The sequence below is a fragment of the Euwallacea fornicatus genome, chromosome 1 (genome assembly GCF_040115645.1).
Source record: "Euwallacea fornicatus isolate EFF26 chromosome 1, ASM4011564v1, whole genome shotgun sequence".
NCBI lineage: Eukaryota > Metazoa > Arthropoda > Insecta > Coleoptera > Curculionidae > Euwallacea > Euwallacea fornicatus.
In genome coordinates, this window is record NC_089541.1 from 891,904 (window position 1) to 907,725 (window position 15,822).

A 15,822-nucleotide genomic window follows, 5' to 3' on the forward strand; every position below is an offset into this window, starting at 1 on the left:
TTTTTATCGACAAGCATTACAGGAACTTTTTTCTTATTTGGGAAAATTGATCGAGTCGACGTTTTTGAACAATTAAATCTTTATTTTGGCAAAATCATAATTATAATACTTGGAATGACGACACAATTACCTACGTACATATCTTACACGAGCAGAAATGGAAAAAGAGGAAAAAATCAGCTACGATTTTCACACCGTTTTTTGATAGAATTACTGCAAATAAATTAAAGGAGTTTTTACGTTTTATTTTTAGCAATAACTGTCAATAAACCTCTTCAAATTGTCAATGACTTTATCATTCAATTAAAAAATTGCCATATCACTGATTAGAACTTTTCCGTTTGACCCTACATCCTTCAGAGGTGGCATTAGCTAAATTGATACCTACGGAGGCGGCATGCTCTGCTTCGTCGACTTTTGTTGTAGTGAAACGCGGATTCTTAGAAACCTGAAAACGATACATAAACAAACAAATACCAGAAAAAAACAACAACTCACAAACTCCGTAGTTAAAGAAGTTTTCCTGGGCACATGCCTTAAAGTCGCCTCGCATGGCTGCGACATTTGACTGACGAATTGTGGCCTGTTCCGCTCTCCGTGGCCCCTCCGCGCACTACCACCTTGCTCTTCGGCCTCATTCACACTCTTAGAGGACAAAGGAACATCGCTGGCCCTTCTCAAGACGTTGGTAATATCCAAATTACTGCTGGAGTTGCCGTGGAAGCTCCGCGACGCCCTGGAAATCTTCGGAGGATCTATATAGGCCTCCCTCACCAGTATCGAGCCAGGATTCAAAATAGGGTCTTTCTCAGTCTTCTTTGTTGATATCGTGTTGAGGTTCCGGCCGAGATCTATATTGTCAGTCTTCAGGTCCTTGGCGATATCAAAAAACTTTTCTTTGCTGGTGCTCCACTTCAGGTACCCCATATTAATGTTAGGATTAGACGTTGACGTCATCGCTTCTTTATCGAACTTGCTGAAGTCTTTGACCAAGCTTTTAATATCAATTATATCAGCATTATCAGTTTTTCTGCTGTACAAAGACTGAGCTCTTTTAATGTTAGGACGGTGTCCCGTGTCCAGGTCGTTATTGCAAATTTTGACGTTGGCAGTCAAGGGCGAAATTGCCTTAGGAATGGCCCCTCCCGACCTTAGGGCGTTGCAATTGTCCATGAGACATTTAGATGAAGCGCTGGTCAGGGTGTGGGTGTTGTCCATTAGCATTTCAACGTCGTCCTTGTCCATATCTTCGGTTAACGTGAAGTCGAAGTCCGGGGCCGAGGAGGAACCAGCAGTGGCGTCGGTGGTGTTAAATTCCATTTCGGAGCCGCAAGATATTGGAGTTAACTCCCCACTTCCTGCAAATAAGATGAACGGTCGCTTTGTGGTAAATTTCATAGGGGTTGCAGTGGCAGAAGGAAAACAAGGGTGTTAGGGCAAAATACAAAAAAAAAAAAAACGTATTAGAAGTCCCTGAATTATGTTTTTAAACACTTCAAAGCGGTAAGTAAAAGCAGTTTTTATAAAAACTCATGAAAATTCACAAGATTTTCTCATCGTAGATCTCTATTTGAAGCCAAGGAGTCGGGCGTATGCTTGGCTGCCCAGGTACTCAAAGAAAATAGTACCGTTGTGTAATCGAGTAATAACGATTTCCAAACGATTCTGAAATTTAATTAATAAAGTGATAACTCGCCTTTTTGCCTTTGCAGATTAGCGTAATACTCGCAGAACTCCAATGATCCCGATATGTCCTTGTCAAACGCGCCCAAAGTCATGCCAACATCCCCCAAATCGCGGTCCAGACCGAGGGTTGTAGGGAATATCATAGCAAAATCGTCGATGTTTAGACTACAAGAGAAATCAATCTATATATCTTGGTAATGTTATGAGACGTGAGTAAAGGAAAATGAACAACAACATAATGTCCTTAAGGTTTACACAGCAATGAAAACTGGGACAATTGGGTGACTATGTGCTATATATCAAGGAGCAAAAAGGAGGAAGACCCATTATAGATAATTAATAAATGAAAGAAAATGCAATGTATAGACAAAACTAAAACCTTTATACCGTTTTAGTGGCAAAAAGAACGTAAATTTAAGCCTAAAGTTAGTCAATAACCCTAATGATACCATGAAATTATTTTAATTCTACAAACAAGGGTTGAAATAGGCATTTTATCAAACTGATATGGGGACTTTTTACCTGTTAAATCTTGAATTTCCGGAATTTCAACGATCTTTCCCAATTACTGCGCGCTTCCACCACCTGTGTCCAGAATTCTCAAGACACTTCAATCTCTGTCGGAAAAGGCTCTAAAAGCGATTCAGGTCTTGACTTCAAGACTTCTCTAATGCTTTCCACTTACTGAATACATTTATCTTTTTCTCATAAATTTACAATAAAATCACGTTTTATTGTTTATCTTTCAAATCGAGTGTATTCGCAAGTTTTTTCGAATCGTGTTTCTTAACTAAACGTAATTTAAATCTTGAACGTCTGGAATTTTTCATGATCTTCCAATCGATTTCTAAAATCGATTGAAGCCTTAATTTCGAGATTTCTTTAATGCTCTTCGCTTAATACACGCATTCGTCATTTTATGACAAAAATCGCAAAAAAATCACGTGTTGTCGTTTTTACATGAGTATATTTCGCATTTCATCGAAAGGTCTTTCTTAACTAAATCTGAATTAAATTTCCTCCTACGAGTCCTTGACGACCCCCTTCACTGTTCTTACATCGCGATTTAATTTCATTAAAATACTGTTTCAAGTCGTGAAACTCGAGCTCTTCTTGATACCGCAGAAACAAATACCCCAATGAAACTAAGACTCACATTAAATCAGGTTGATTTGCAGAGAGAAGACATTTTAAAAACTAAATCTGTTCCAAGTTATCCTAAAGTTATCCTTTTCTACATTCTCAACAAACTACGTATCTCCAAATCACCAGAAAGCAAGAAAAACCTGATTTTTTATATTGTGTATGAACCTTACGACTGGCACTAATAGCAACGACCATGCCCAACGAATATAGAATTTCATACACAAGAGAATAGAGCGTTCAAGCAGTGCTTTCTTTTGTCTACAAATATGCTCTAATGGCCAGTTTTTAAATACCCGTCAGCGCTCACGATACTCGAGGACATCTCACTGCTCTCCTTCGAATTTGTGTCCGACAGGCCCGGAGAAGAGGGACCACTGCTCGACATAAAACTCGGGGGGCCACTCCAACCCACACCTAAAAAACGCAACCATCCAACTCTTTTTCAGTCTAAACAAATCCATCTTACTATTGTTGGGAGATTGCAGCTTCAAACTTTCAGATTTTCCAGGTAAATTGCCATACTCGATGACACAGCTGCCCGTGGGGGTGGGCAGTGGTGTTGAGGGGTATCTGGGGGGAGTGGATGAGGGAGTCCTATAGAGCTGAGCGGTGGTCATGCGATGCAGGAAACTATCGATTTGTCTGAGGGATAGCGCGTTGTGAAGGGTTTCCAAGGGTCGGATGGGCGGCACTCCACCGAAACCTTCTATAGCTTGAGAAAATAGTGTATTTAAATGGGTTTATTATGGTTGATGCGATGCGAAGAATCGGTTGATTACTTATTTGAAAAATACGAAGACTGACGATTTGGAGATAAGCGAAATCGACCACTGAATTCTTTCCGCACGCACCAATTTGTCAACAAACACATTTTGTCGAACCTTCGTAAGGGGCTTACCTGAAGCGCTGGCGGTGCTCTGTATCATATCCCTCAAATTGGGAGCGCTGGAACTTCCGGAAATGACCGCGGTCGAGAACAAACTGTTGGCGCTGCCGGCGATGAGTTTTTTCAGTCCGGGCATCCCGCAGCTGAGTCCCATCACCTTAAAGTAGCTCATCTGTCCGGCAATACTGTGTCGATGGCGTTTGACGGCTTGCCCGCACTCTGAATAGGACACGCAAGGGTCGATCACACAAGGATTGGGGTGCGACAAAGAGCGACGGGAGGAGAAAAAGGCGAGGAGATTAGAAGGCAGGCGGGGTACGCAGAGCATGCAAGAAGACCCCGAAGACGGGGCGCCAGACTCATTGCTTAAGCTTTCGCTGTACTTTTGGAGTAGGTACTCTTTACCAGAAGTGCCAATCCACTCGCTTTCCAGTATGTTCGGGTCGGAAAAGGAGCGATGTTGGATAACAGACCTCTTTTCCCGTTTATCTGTAGGGTCACCTTCCCAGTTGACCTCCATAGAAACGTCATCGATTTGACTGTCCGCAGTCTCCTCTCTCCTCAAGCGACTAGTCGTAAATTTCAATTCGGATAGAGGCAACTCGTTAGTGCTGCTAGTCCGGCAAGAATGCCTTGTGCCCAACTCAGAAGTAAATAACGCCAAATTGACCTCCGTCAGAGGCGTCGTTGAGTCGTTGGGGCCGTCCACAGTCAGAGGAGAGTCACAAGGCGAATCTAAATCCAACGATCCGGAAATCGGACTCAAATTCTTGTCGCTCAAGGAGACGAAATTGTATCTTCTAATGTGGTGCAGGATGCGGTCGAGTGGATTGGCACGCGGCACTTCAACGGGGCTCGAGTTAGTGGGAGTGGCGGATGAGTCGTCATCTGATTAGGCGGTTGTAGACAAGACGCGGCGAGGGAAAAATGTTAAAATACCCAAAACGGAGACAAGCGGGATAGGGAAAGAGAAAATAATAAAAAAGACAAAGTAAGTAAAAGTTTACCAACACCAGCCCACAATAAAAGTTGCAAATACGTGTAAAAATCTCGTGTTAAGCCCTTAGTTTTGGCGATCAGAGATGTTTACATGATCGTGTTGATGGGTGAAATATGCGTGTTCATTTTATCTTTTAAAAATTTACGAATATTTTTACATTTTAATGCCAAGAGCGGCAACTTTCCGTAATTCGGAACAGCAAGACGTCGCTTTGTGAATGAAAATGTCTGAGTCCAAATGAACTCTCACACATCTACGAATCAAAGAAAATTGTGAACCGTGAGTGGCGGACGCGAAGGTTTATGCAGTGATGATGAAATGGCGGAGGCGTAAGAGAAAGTTTCAATTGGGATTAGAGGAGACACATTGGTAGCAGATGAAGTTGTTTTTTGAATAACCTGAGTCAATGCGTTCAAAAAGATGTCCTGGAACCCCATGGTAGCGATAAAAACATACCACATACCGGCATTATGAAATTAAAACAAAAGCAACGTTGCCGGAACGACGATTTCCGACTGAAAATTCTGCAAATAAAATTCGTTTCCACAGAAAATATGGATATTTTTGAACATGCTAAAGCCTGACTCTTGAATTTGCAGGGTAAATACTAATTGTCTCGAACGACGGTAAAATGGTGGAAACTCATATGATATGACACTTCACAAGACTATCACCTAAAAATAATATCTAGGAAACGCAATATCAATAAATTCACGTATATTTCATCCTTCAAGCCAACATAAACCCACACATGCATCCTCCACAAACCAGACTCTAAACAAGCAAGTATAGCGAGAAAGCCCGGGATGGTACAGAGGCGGCGCAATCGGGGGGACGTGTACCGGGCCCTCGGGGAGTGAGAACTCGCTACACGTCCCTTTTAATCTACGGAGTAACACCAGTCGCACGGGTTTACCAGACAGATGAGTGGCGGCAATTTGACTTTACCCATGCGAAGCCCTATACAAGCTCAAAGATCAATGGTACGTTTGTGTAGAGAGAAAAATCAAGTTGCATTAAATATGGAAGTTTTTCCGTTAAGTAGATGGTCCAGTGTTTGTGTTTAGCACCCAAAAAAATAAACACGTTAAATGGCATCCAAAACTCAAAAAAAAAAGAAAAAAAACACATTAGCAGAACATCGACCGCTGCGCATACCTGTGCTATTAACGGCATCCAAACTCTGATGGAAATTTTCGGCTGCCCAAATTAAAACGGCTTCGTTAGAATACCCACAAAACGAACTTTCGACTATGCTAATTTTAGGCCTACGGTGCCCGCAAAAATGCTCTGATGTTACCTTTGCCTTTCTGCGGACTCTTGTGGTCGTAACTCCGAGCTCGTGGCTCCGGTTCTGGGCTGACAGCTCGATTGCCCAGAGATCGGCCACCGGAAGCTTGCGTTGCCTGATTTGCCAATTCCTCGTTAAGGCATTTGGCTAGCTGCAGAGCTTCGTGGCCGCATACAGTGTGAGCGTTACTGCAAGAAGAAACGAGATCCTCTTTGAGTGAAATTATATACAGAACGCCGGGACACGGCGCATAAAGTTAAAAAAGTTTATGTAAAATTAAGTCACCTTCGTCAAATTATCACGAAGTCAAGTAAATTCTCACACATTTGAAGGATTTTCAAATTTGTTGCGCTCAAGTGTTTCAATTAGAAATCTGATACGATTTCAGGGAGTTTATGCTGAGATTTATCTGTCATAAATTTAATTTCGAACGGAAAAAATGATTTCACCATCGTGACGTTAACTGTAATAGTACGTAATGCAGCACAGATAAACTAGGACATATACCACACATATGCTCACCCTATAGGAATCGGCGCGGTTGTCTTTATAAACCTCGAAAACCTGGCACTATATACATACTCGCACCCACTGTCAATGGGCAAATCATCGGGCGACAGCCCTCCGCCACTGGGGATTGGTTCTAAAATACTTGGGGTCCCCACCAAAATTTTCTCCTCCTCAATAACCGATATCGTCCCTTCCTCAATTATCGGATGATTTTTGTCTTCGGGAGTGGGCGTAGTAGAGGTGTTTGCGCTCTAAAAAAAAAATTTAGGCCTATAAAGAAAATGCGACGTTGCACGGTGCACCCACAGAGCTTTTGCTGGCGGCCGACTCGTTACGAGAATGTGGTCTGAAGCCGGGCCCCGGCGGCAAGTTTTTCTGCACGCAACAGTTCACTCCTGGGCTGAAGTGCAGCTCTATGTGGAACCGCTCCTCGCTGCAAGGGTCTTTGGTAGGGTCTTCGTACAGCATTATCACAATCTGGGACATGTAGTTCAACTCAGAAACCATGGAGACGTACTCCATGGCTCTACGCCATTGCTCATCCTTCCCCACCTAAGATAAACCACGTTCAAAGATGTTTTATTGGCAGAGGACTTATGTGTACATCGAGCAATCCTCCATGTCTGAGAACCGTGATCAAAGAGTGGATATGACTCTCGCTGGTGAAATAAAGGCGTGTTCTGACATGTCTTCCAGGACTGGAAACTCCATGTGAATATCGGGGATTTAATCGATTTACTGACTCTTCGCCACTTTCTTCGATGTTGCGTTGCAAATCTGCCTTTATTTTCTTGAGTAGAGGGGTGCAAATTCCTTGGCCTATTGCCAGTTTTTCTTGGGCCGTAAGGCCGTATTCCTTCGAAAACACAATATTAACTACACAGGAGAAGGCAAACGAGATTTTTTTTTACCTGAGGAATTACTATATCCGCTAAATATTTGGCATTAACATATAACTCCTCAGCCTGCTCGAACTGAATCGTGTGCTGATTGTGCTGCAGGTCGTACTTGATGCAATCGTAAATATCCGGTATTTTACTAATATCGAAAGTCTTATTCTTCGTGTAAAAATCCTTCTCGATCTTGCCCCAACGGCGATACATCAAGTCCCACGACTCTCCGTGATATAATATGGCCTCTGCGATTGAAGAAAGTCATCATGAATAAAAATATAAAACGCTAAAAGTTGAAGAAAAGCCATAAGTAACGAACCTTTAGTCTTACCGTCTTCTTTTTTCACTTGGACAATCTCCATTAAAGATTTTATTAATTCGTGCACGTGCTTGCAACACTTGTAAGGGTTTTTGACGAAGTCCATGGCCTCGTTAATGCTCGCCGAGTTGCAAGGGTTGATTTTCTCGCGATCGATTTGGCTGAAGTCTCGGTCGATTTGCATCAGCTCGTGTAGTCTCGCCTTACACCTACGCATCAAAAGTTACTAGGTGTGCAACTAAGTTTTCGGATTTGCTTGATCAATGAAAAATGGAAAATTTCAAGAGAAATACTTCAAATAGTTTATTTAAAATATCGTCCTTCTCTACCTACACATGTTTGCCATCTTTCCGGCAACACATGAATGCCGCGACGATGAAACCACGCGTCTTCGGACCGAAACCATTCGAACAACCAATTTTACACTTCTTCGAAATTGGCCAAGTGTGGTCCTAGCCAAACCACGTGCCTTCGACCCAAACGAGTGATGATCGGAAGGGGCCAGATCTGGCGAACGTGGCGGATGCGGCAGCATATCCCATTTCAGCGTTTTCATGGATGTCCTGGACGATGAAGTGCGATAGCATGGAGCGTTCGTTCGTGTCTCGTGTTCCATTCTGGCCCTTTTTTCGAGCAATGCGTGGTTCAGATTGATAAGTTTTTGCCCTGTTTGAGCATCTCACAGTACACGATTCCTTTCTGGTCCCACCAAACGCAGAGCATTGTCTTCTTTCCGAAGCGGCTCTTCGGCTCCCCACCTGTCTCTCGGCCAACTCATGCGGCACCCATTTTCCCTCCTTTGGAAATTTCCCCATAGCATGTGAACGTCTGAAAATACCTTGGCGAGTCACGTTTAATGCCTCCGCAAGTTGATCTTGTGTTTGCGCATCATCCTCGTCCTATAACGCTAGCAGATCGGCGTCTTCAGTTATTTTTGGTCTTCCGAAGCGCTTCTTGTCCTCGGTGTTAAAACCGCCACTTCTGAAGCGTTTAAACCAACATTCACAGGTGGTTTTCGATGGTGCACATTAGGCGTAGGTCTCCTCAAGCAAATGACGTGCTTCGCTGCAGTTTTTTTCCGGGTTAAAGCAGAAAAACGAAACTTCCCGCAAATGCTGTCTATTCGGCACGAAGCTCGACGTTTTCGTTCTTAGACAAGATGTATTTGCGTTGCGACATGCGTCGGAATTACAACTGGTTATTCTTAAGAACTGCTCAAGTTATAAACGAAACGCAGTTTCCGCCATGTTTGTCAACTACACGTGCCGTCAGCGCCATCCATGTGTGAAACCCGAAAACTTAGTTGCGCACCTAGTATATATAAGGTGATGTGTTCTTGTTCTTATATACTCGTTATATAAAGGAAGTTAAATTAGCTTAAATGTCTGAATTACACGTAAAACGCTGCGAACTCTCAAAAAAATGCATTGTGAGCCCTAAAGGTACATAAGATCATTTAATAACTCAATTACTAAAAAAAAGTTTTTTTTTTTGTATAAATCGTTGTTTCCGCGCTATGTACGAGCCCAAGATGGCGGCAGCTTTTACTTATCACCATCAACTTACGATTCTAGATAAAATGCACGATTTTCCACATAATCACTTACATGTTTTGAAATTTACTACTATCACAGTCGTTGTCCAGCAGGCCGTTGGTGTTCGCGCTCTTGACCATTTGGACTAAGATGGGAGTCAGTTCGCCCTCGAGGGCCAGCAAGCCTTTGGCGAAGGCCGCAGCCGTCATTTGGACGCGTCCTTCGTCCGAAGCGTAGATTTTCAGGTCGTGACGGAAAGTCGAGTGCAATCGCAAAAGGCCCAAACCCTGGGCGCCCGCGTATTCGCCTGCAGAACCCAAAATTTACCCATAAAAATGTTTTTCGCGGCTAGTATTGGTCGCCTGAGACTTGCACAATATTCGATGTTTTAGATTTGAAAAAAATCATATAGAAAGTGAGGAAACGGGGCAATTCGACCTTGCGAAGTGCGTTTTTCCACACTGAAAATCTGCCCAAAACTGATTCGCCTGCAATAACACGGCTTTTCCCCCGTGATTATCATTCGCCGCAATATGATCGAAGCGGAAATGACTGGAACACTCTCTATGACTGCGGATGATGCTGTTTTGCCAAACCCTAACTTACCTAGCATGTTTTAAAGAGCAGAGGACCTAATAGAGTGACGCTCAAAACAAGGTTTTGTAGAGAGGAACAACTACCAGCTATATAGAGACACAGAGACAGACACAAAACACGCAATTTAACATAAAACAAACAACTTCGGGGACGTCTACTGCAACTTAGATCAAATAAGTACCATTAAAACTAATTAAAAAAATCACATTATTCGGGAGCTGTGCAGACTAAACAGCCCGGGCAGCCTCGAATTCAAGGGCTACACAAAATAAAACAAAGATAAAAGAAGCGTAATACCAACCGGCAAAATGTCTACCTTGTCCTCCCGGGTACATGCACCGGAAGATACGGCCTAGCTCCTCGGCCTGAATGCGCCCCGCAGGAGTCAGTTCTCCGCCCCATTTAAGGATGAGCACCAGGGAAGGCTCCGCGGGCTTATCTACTGAAAACACTTTTCAACACTTCAGACCTAGATTCACGTAATCCGTCAACGTACCATCGTCCGAACTGGAGCCTCTGGGTCGTCCTTTCGGCTGGTACTTCATTTGGACCTTGCGGTTAATGCCGGAAAAATGGCCGTACCTTCAATAGATTAATTGAGGGATACGACGAAACTAAATAAGGAAGAAACTAACATTTCTAAAACGGCTTTGAGTTGCTCTAATTTGCCCTGCTTTTCCTCAATCTCGGGCTCGGCCTCGTGTTGCTGAATCTCGGCCAGGAGGGACCTGGCAATGTCCAATATCTCCTGCAGTTGCTTGGGCCGTTTTAGTTTAACGTGGCCGTGCTTGAAGCCGTCGTATTTGTCAAATATTTCGAAAAATCTGAAAGGAGAACTTTAGGTAGTGCACCGGCATTAAAAAAGTGAGAAAATCAAGGACTTCCGGCAATTCTGAAGGAAATTAATGCAGTTTCCCGAAAAGTGCCGTCTTGCACTGTTGTGCAGTGCCGCTGGAGCAAAGGAAGTTTTCGCGCATTCTAAGAGATTCCAGACACTTACTTGGGATGCCGCACTTCGACTTTCATCTTCTGCTTGGGCGTCCGGTCTCCGTGACGTATAACCGCGGTGACGCATCTCAGCTCCATCATTTTCCCAAATGTGGTGGGCACAATCGGAGGATCGTCAAGTTGAAACGGCACCGACCACGGTATGTGCAAAGTGGGGGCCAGTTCTCGCAGAATCATATTCCCCAATATTTTCGCGGAATCGTCGTAGTACTTGTTCGAATTCTTGACGAAGCTGAACCCGTTGACGTCGCAGACAAACGATTTCCCTAATGGTGACTTAGTATAGTTAAAAAATAATTTTGAAAAACCAAACTCACCATTGGCCCTAAGAAGATCAAATCCGCACACCGCTTGTTTGAAGGCTAAACATACTTTCCGCGATATCAACTTCTCGGCATTGCTCAAAATAACCGGGTAGCGGATCTCCTTGCCGTCCCTATCCCGCTCCACTTTTCCGTCCAGCGCGGGTGACTTCCGAGCTTCAGCATGAGCGTAGTCGGGCCCCACTGTGTAGACCTTCACGTCAGTTCCGTCGGTGGGCATGAAGTCTTCGTAGATAAAACTGCCAGTTTTGCGCACTCTGGATTCGGGGGAATAAACGCTGCTCCGACTTCCAATCTAGTTTGAACATGAAAATAACCATCCCTTTGTTGTAAGTGCAATAGAAAAACCTTTCGAAAGAGCCTTTGGCTGCCACCCCCCGCAGACGTGGGATAGTAAATGTAAATGTTGTGGTCTTCCGCCGATACTGGTTTCTCAACGAACGGTTTATTGAACACCACCCCATTAACTTCCACATGATCCTCGGACTCCACCAGTTCGTGATCTGCACTCAGGAACAAATCAACACCACTCCAACCAAAACGAAAGCTTTACCTTTAGGGTTGGGACTGTCCCTATCCAACACGGCATACCGAGGAATTTCGATACCTTCGGCCCCCAGTATGGAGTACACCTTTCTACGGTCTTGAATATCGTACTGCATATGCAGATTGTTAATGACATAGGGATTGTGCAATTGCGCATACTGTATGGCTTTGTCTAATGGAAATCCCTTGGAATGAAACGAAATAAGGCAGTCGCAAACCGGCCACTCTTCCACTGGTTTCTGCAAAATCACATCCTCTTGGAACACGGTGACTTTAATGTACTCGAACTCTTGTAGTCTGGTCAAAATCTCCTTCATTGGCTTGCTCTGTGTTTTCTTTTCCATGGCGCACACCCCAACGATGACAACTTTGCCCCCATCGTCCATGTCTTGGAGGTCCAGGGCCGAGTTGTTGGGGTCGCATAGTTCCAGATCGCCCTAGAACGTAATTTCCACGAATGTTAATTTACATTTTGTTATTTACCCAATTAAGAACGCCAAGGAGAGTGGTTTTGTAAAGGGTTTTTTTTTAAATTAATTAAACTGCAGTAGTTACAAAACCAGCCTTAGCAGAAGTTGCTTAAGATCAAACTATTAACGTGCTGCCCGCCAATTTCCTCATAAACATTCAAATAACGCCTGGGCATTAGTAATGTTCCGTTTTCATTGAACATAGCTTAACACTACAGGGAACAACACATTAACAATTTGGCCCTAAAATGTTCGTTTCAAGGTTAGCACAATGGGTTAATAGAACCAATTTAAGCGTATAAATATTTCACGGTCAAATTACAGAAGTGTTGGTAACTTTATGGGGCCCACAATTTATAGGTGATATGGAACACTGGGTATTTCCAATTTTGTGTCACTTACTATAACTTTCCTCCGCAAGTAATTTCGATGGAAACCGCGTAACTTACCAGTACTGCGCGTTTATTTCGTCATCGCCGTGGAAATTTTCCCCTTGGTAAAACTGTCAGTACTTTGATCTATTCGTACTGTAATTGGACATTTATATACATGGAATTCAATTTCCATAGTATAAAATTTCTATTTTCTGAACCTTTGGACCTGAAGTTCGTTTAGGGCCAAATTATTAACGAACTGTTAGCATCAGACTGATTATTACACTAGAAACCAAAAAACTGACCCATATCCGTACTCTATTTAAAATCATCGAGGGAAATTAGCCCGCATTCAAAGTCGACACCACGTTACTTTATTATATGGTGGTATACATGTAAGTGGTGTATATTAATAGTTTGGCCCTAAATACCGCTGTTGCAAGCTCCTGGTGACTTTGCAAGAACCATAATTTCCGTGGGAATTAAAAAATTGCATATAAATAAATGATTTTCTCTAAATTGACTGTTTCTATGGTAATTGTCTTGCGCACAAACTTAACTGGAGTTTGAAAAACTGACCATTAGACCTGAATCATTACCGCGTTTCCAATTGGAACTGTAGACTAATTACCAATGAAACGTCGAAACGGCGTCTATCGTTGACCAGCTTCTGGGTTTCTATGGAAATTAGCTCCGTGCCCAGTGGTAATCTGGTCCTTAACGCAAAATTACGACGGTGCAAGTTTAACATCAAGTCAGTTTTCACAGAAACTAAGAGGCTGACCAGTGCCAAGTTTCTATTTCAACATTTCCACAATAACAGCGTTGATAGCATATTAATAATTTCGCCATTGAGTGACCTTCCCATTCTAACGGTTTAGGAATAGGATAAGTAATAGCAATTGCACAAATCTACGTTTATTCAGAAAATGTCTCAGCCTCGTACGCACTTTTCCAACTCACCTAAAAAGCCAAAGAAACTGCGATACATGCTTCAGGTACATAAAACTAACAACAACAGAGTTATATGTTTATTTATTCATACGTTTAAACGGGCGGTTACATTAGTTAAAGGGAAATTTACCAATTAAGTGGAAATAACGAATTGAAGAACTTACAATCAGCGTGAAACGACGCCATTTCGTGCACAATCGCGAAGTTAATGGAAGCGCGAAACGACAGAATGCGAATTCAAATGCGCATATTCTATTGGTTGGAATCACGGATATGGACGTGAATTACATTGCTAGAAGTATGGGATTTATTGTAATTCTGAAGATTTACGGGTTTTTATGGCGTTCTTGGGATTTCCCAATAAAAACTAAAATTACTGCAATTTCCAATTAGCAGCTTGATCTTTCTAATTTATCTGTGCGCCATTGCCAAATTTTCTTATCACTATGCAATCATGTTAACTGTAGGATTTTCGAAATGGAAAATCAGGACGCCTGATTGGTCGACTCGGGCACTCAGCCATGATGATTGAATTTCCATTGTCGTTTTAGTCGATTACGTCACAAAATTATTTTTTAATACATCAACATCTTGTTGCAATTAAATAATTATATCTACGATTTGATTAAGGCAAGCGTTAAGCACCGCTCGAATTGTTTAAACGATATGGCTTTAAATCGAAGATTTCAGGACGTTCAATAAATTTAGGAAAACCCCGGGAAACGGTCGCGAGTTAACTTAATTAAGAAGCAAATTTTGTAATTCGAATCAGCAGACCCGAGAACTTTCATCTCTCACGCGACACCCAAGCTGAGTAATAATTTTCTCACAACACTGACGCAATCAAGATGCCCCTTACTAATTACGATTTTCACACATGACTATTGTTTATAGTTGATTTATGACACAATCACGTGCGGGAAACATTAGATATTATCTCTTATGGCTAATATTATAGGTTCACCCACCAGCTTATTCCCTAAGAAAAATTAAACAAGGATCCGTTACCAAATTGTCACCAAACTGCAATAATGACTGTGACTGACTGACCACCTCTGGACTGTTGCCGATATAAAACATGGCTAAATCTTAACACGCGCTAACATTAGAAGAACATCTCTTATATTAAATAACCCCCCTTATCAGATGTCCTCGCTTTAAGCCGTATTTGATTGGGAATGTAATTTTGATTGTGTTGTAGCAGGATTATCCGCCTATTAACATTGTTTGCCGACACTGATTAAGCAATTAACAGGTTTTGGAGCAACGTTGCCAATATTTACAAACTATAATATTTACATAAATATCGAAGCACTCGTCGCAATCGCAGAAAAAGTCCGAAGACTCGGTTTCGACGTCGCTGGCCCTCCGGTACTTGCGCCACTTCTTCAACCTCCACCAATCTTTTAAATGAAATCTCCAATCCATGGCAGAGGCACGCACACTCGCACGAAATAATTTAATTCATTTTTAGCATGTCAAAAATGACAACCCTAGATTGACCTGAATTGCCACTGATGAGTAGTCAATCGTATGACAATTTAGTTTAAATTGCCTTTCACACAGAACCACTGATGCACAAACAGTGAAATTTCTGGAACCGCGTAATTTACTTACTTATAACATTCAATAAAACAAGCGATCAAGGCTGCGCCGCCGCCGCTTACACTACTCTACTGTAAAGCGTTGATAATGATATGATAAAGGTTTAGGTAAATATTTAAAATTCGGCGTGAAACAGTTTGTTGAAACAATGACCAGAGAAATTTATTGAACTGATGGAGAGAGAGTGAATTATCATATTTGCCTGTGTAGTAATGTGATAAGATGTGATATATTGAATGTAGTTTAAGGTAACCTTATTCAAGTGTCAGTATATATTAGCTGATTTGAAATTGCCTACGACTAGTTTCTAATTTTATCAAGGATCTTAATGAGATAACAAAAAAAAATGCATTGTTTTTGTCGGAATACTAATAATTGCTTTTGTCTCATATCTAACATGAGCAGTTTTGTTGCAAAACACTTTTAAAGGTAGGCCATGCGACTAACCTACTAAAACCAAAAACCATGCAACTAATAATTACCTTCAATTCAACAACTCAATCAGTACAATTTTTCCTTTTATTCTGTTTGGGATTAACTTAGGCACTAATCAGTAGCACTTAGAGATTAGAATTTTTGGAGTGTTGGTTGTATTCTAAATATTCATAATCCACAACAATTCACTCTAGTGCTGTTGTTTATTTTGATTTAAAAAAATTGTTTTTCCTACGTTCTGGAG

General features: G+C 42.1%; 1 protein-coding gene across 6 annotated transcripts; it reads right to left on the reverse strand.

Annotated features, from left to right (window-relative positions):
- Positions 1-61: 61 nt before the first annotated feature.
- l(1)G0196 (inositol hexakisphosphate and diphosphoinositol-pentakisphosphate kinase) lies at positions 62-14,968 on the reverse strand. 6 transcript variants are annotated; one of them, XM_066282345.1, is made up of 22 exons: positions 14,838-14,968; positions 11,748-12,177; positions 11,543-11,697; positions 11,189-11,489; positions 10,864-11,137; positions 10,499-10,687; positions 10,360-10,445; positions 10,165-10,302; positions 9,339-9,573; positions 7,732-7,940; positions 7,431-7,657; positions 7,124-7,375; positions 6,826-7,071; positions 6,532-6,770; positions 6,019-6,197; positions 5,877-5,918; positions 3,731-4,606; positions 3,299-3,544; positions 3,126-3,246; positions 1,693-1,851; positions 499-1,354; positions 62-448 (listed from the first exon to the last, which is right to left on the reverse strand). In XM_066282345.1, the coding sequence occupies exons 1-22, from the start codon at positions 14,964-14,966 to the stop codon at positions 320-322; spliced, it is 5,718 nt and encodes a 1,905-aa protein (XP_066138442.1). In that variant the 5' UTR covers positions 14,967-14,968; the 3' UTR covers positions 62-319. The 6 variants fall into 6 exon arrangements, with proteins under 6 accessions (XP_066138442.1, XP_066138461.1, XP_066138423.1 ...); XM_066282364.1 differs by having other exon boundaries at positions 10,180-10,305; XM_066282326.1 differs by having other exon boundaries at positions 10,165-10,305.
- Between the last annotated feature and the right edge of the window lie 854 nt (positions 14,969-15,822).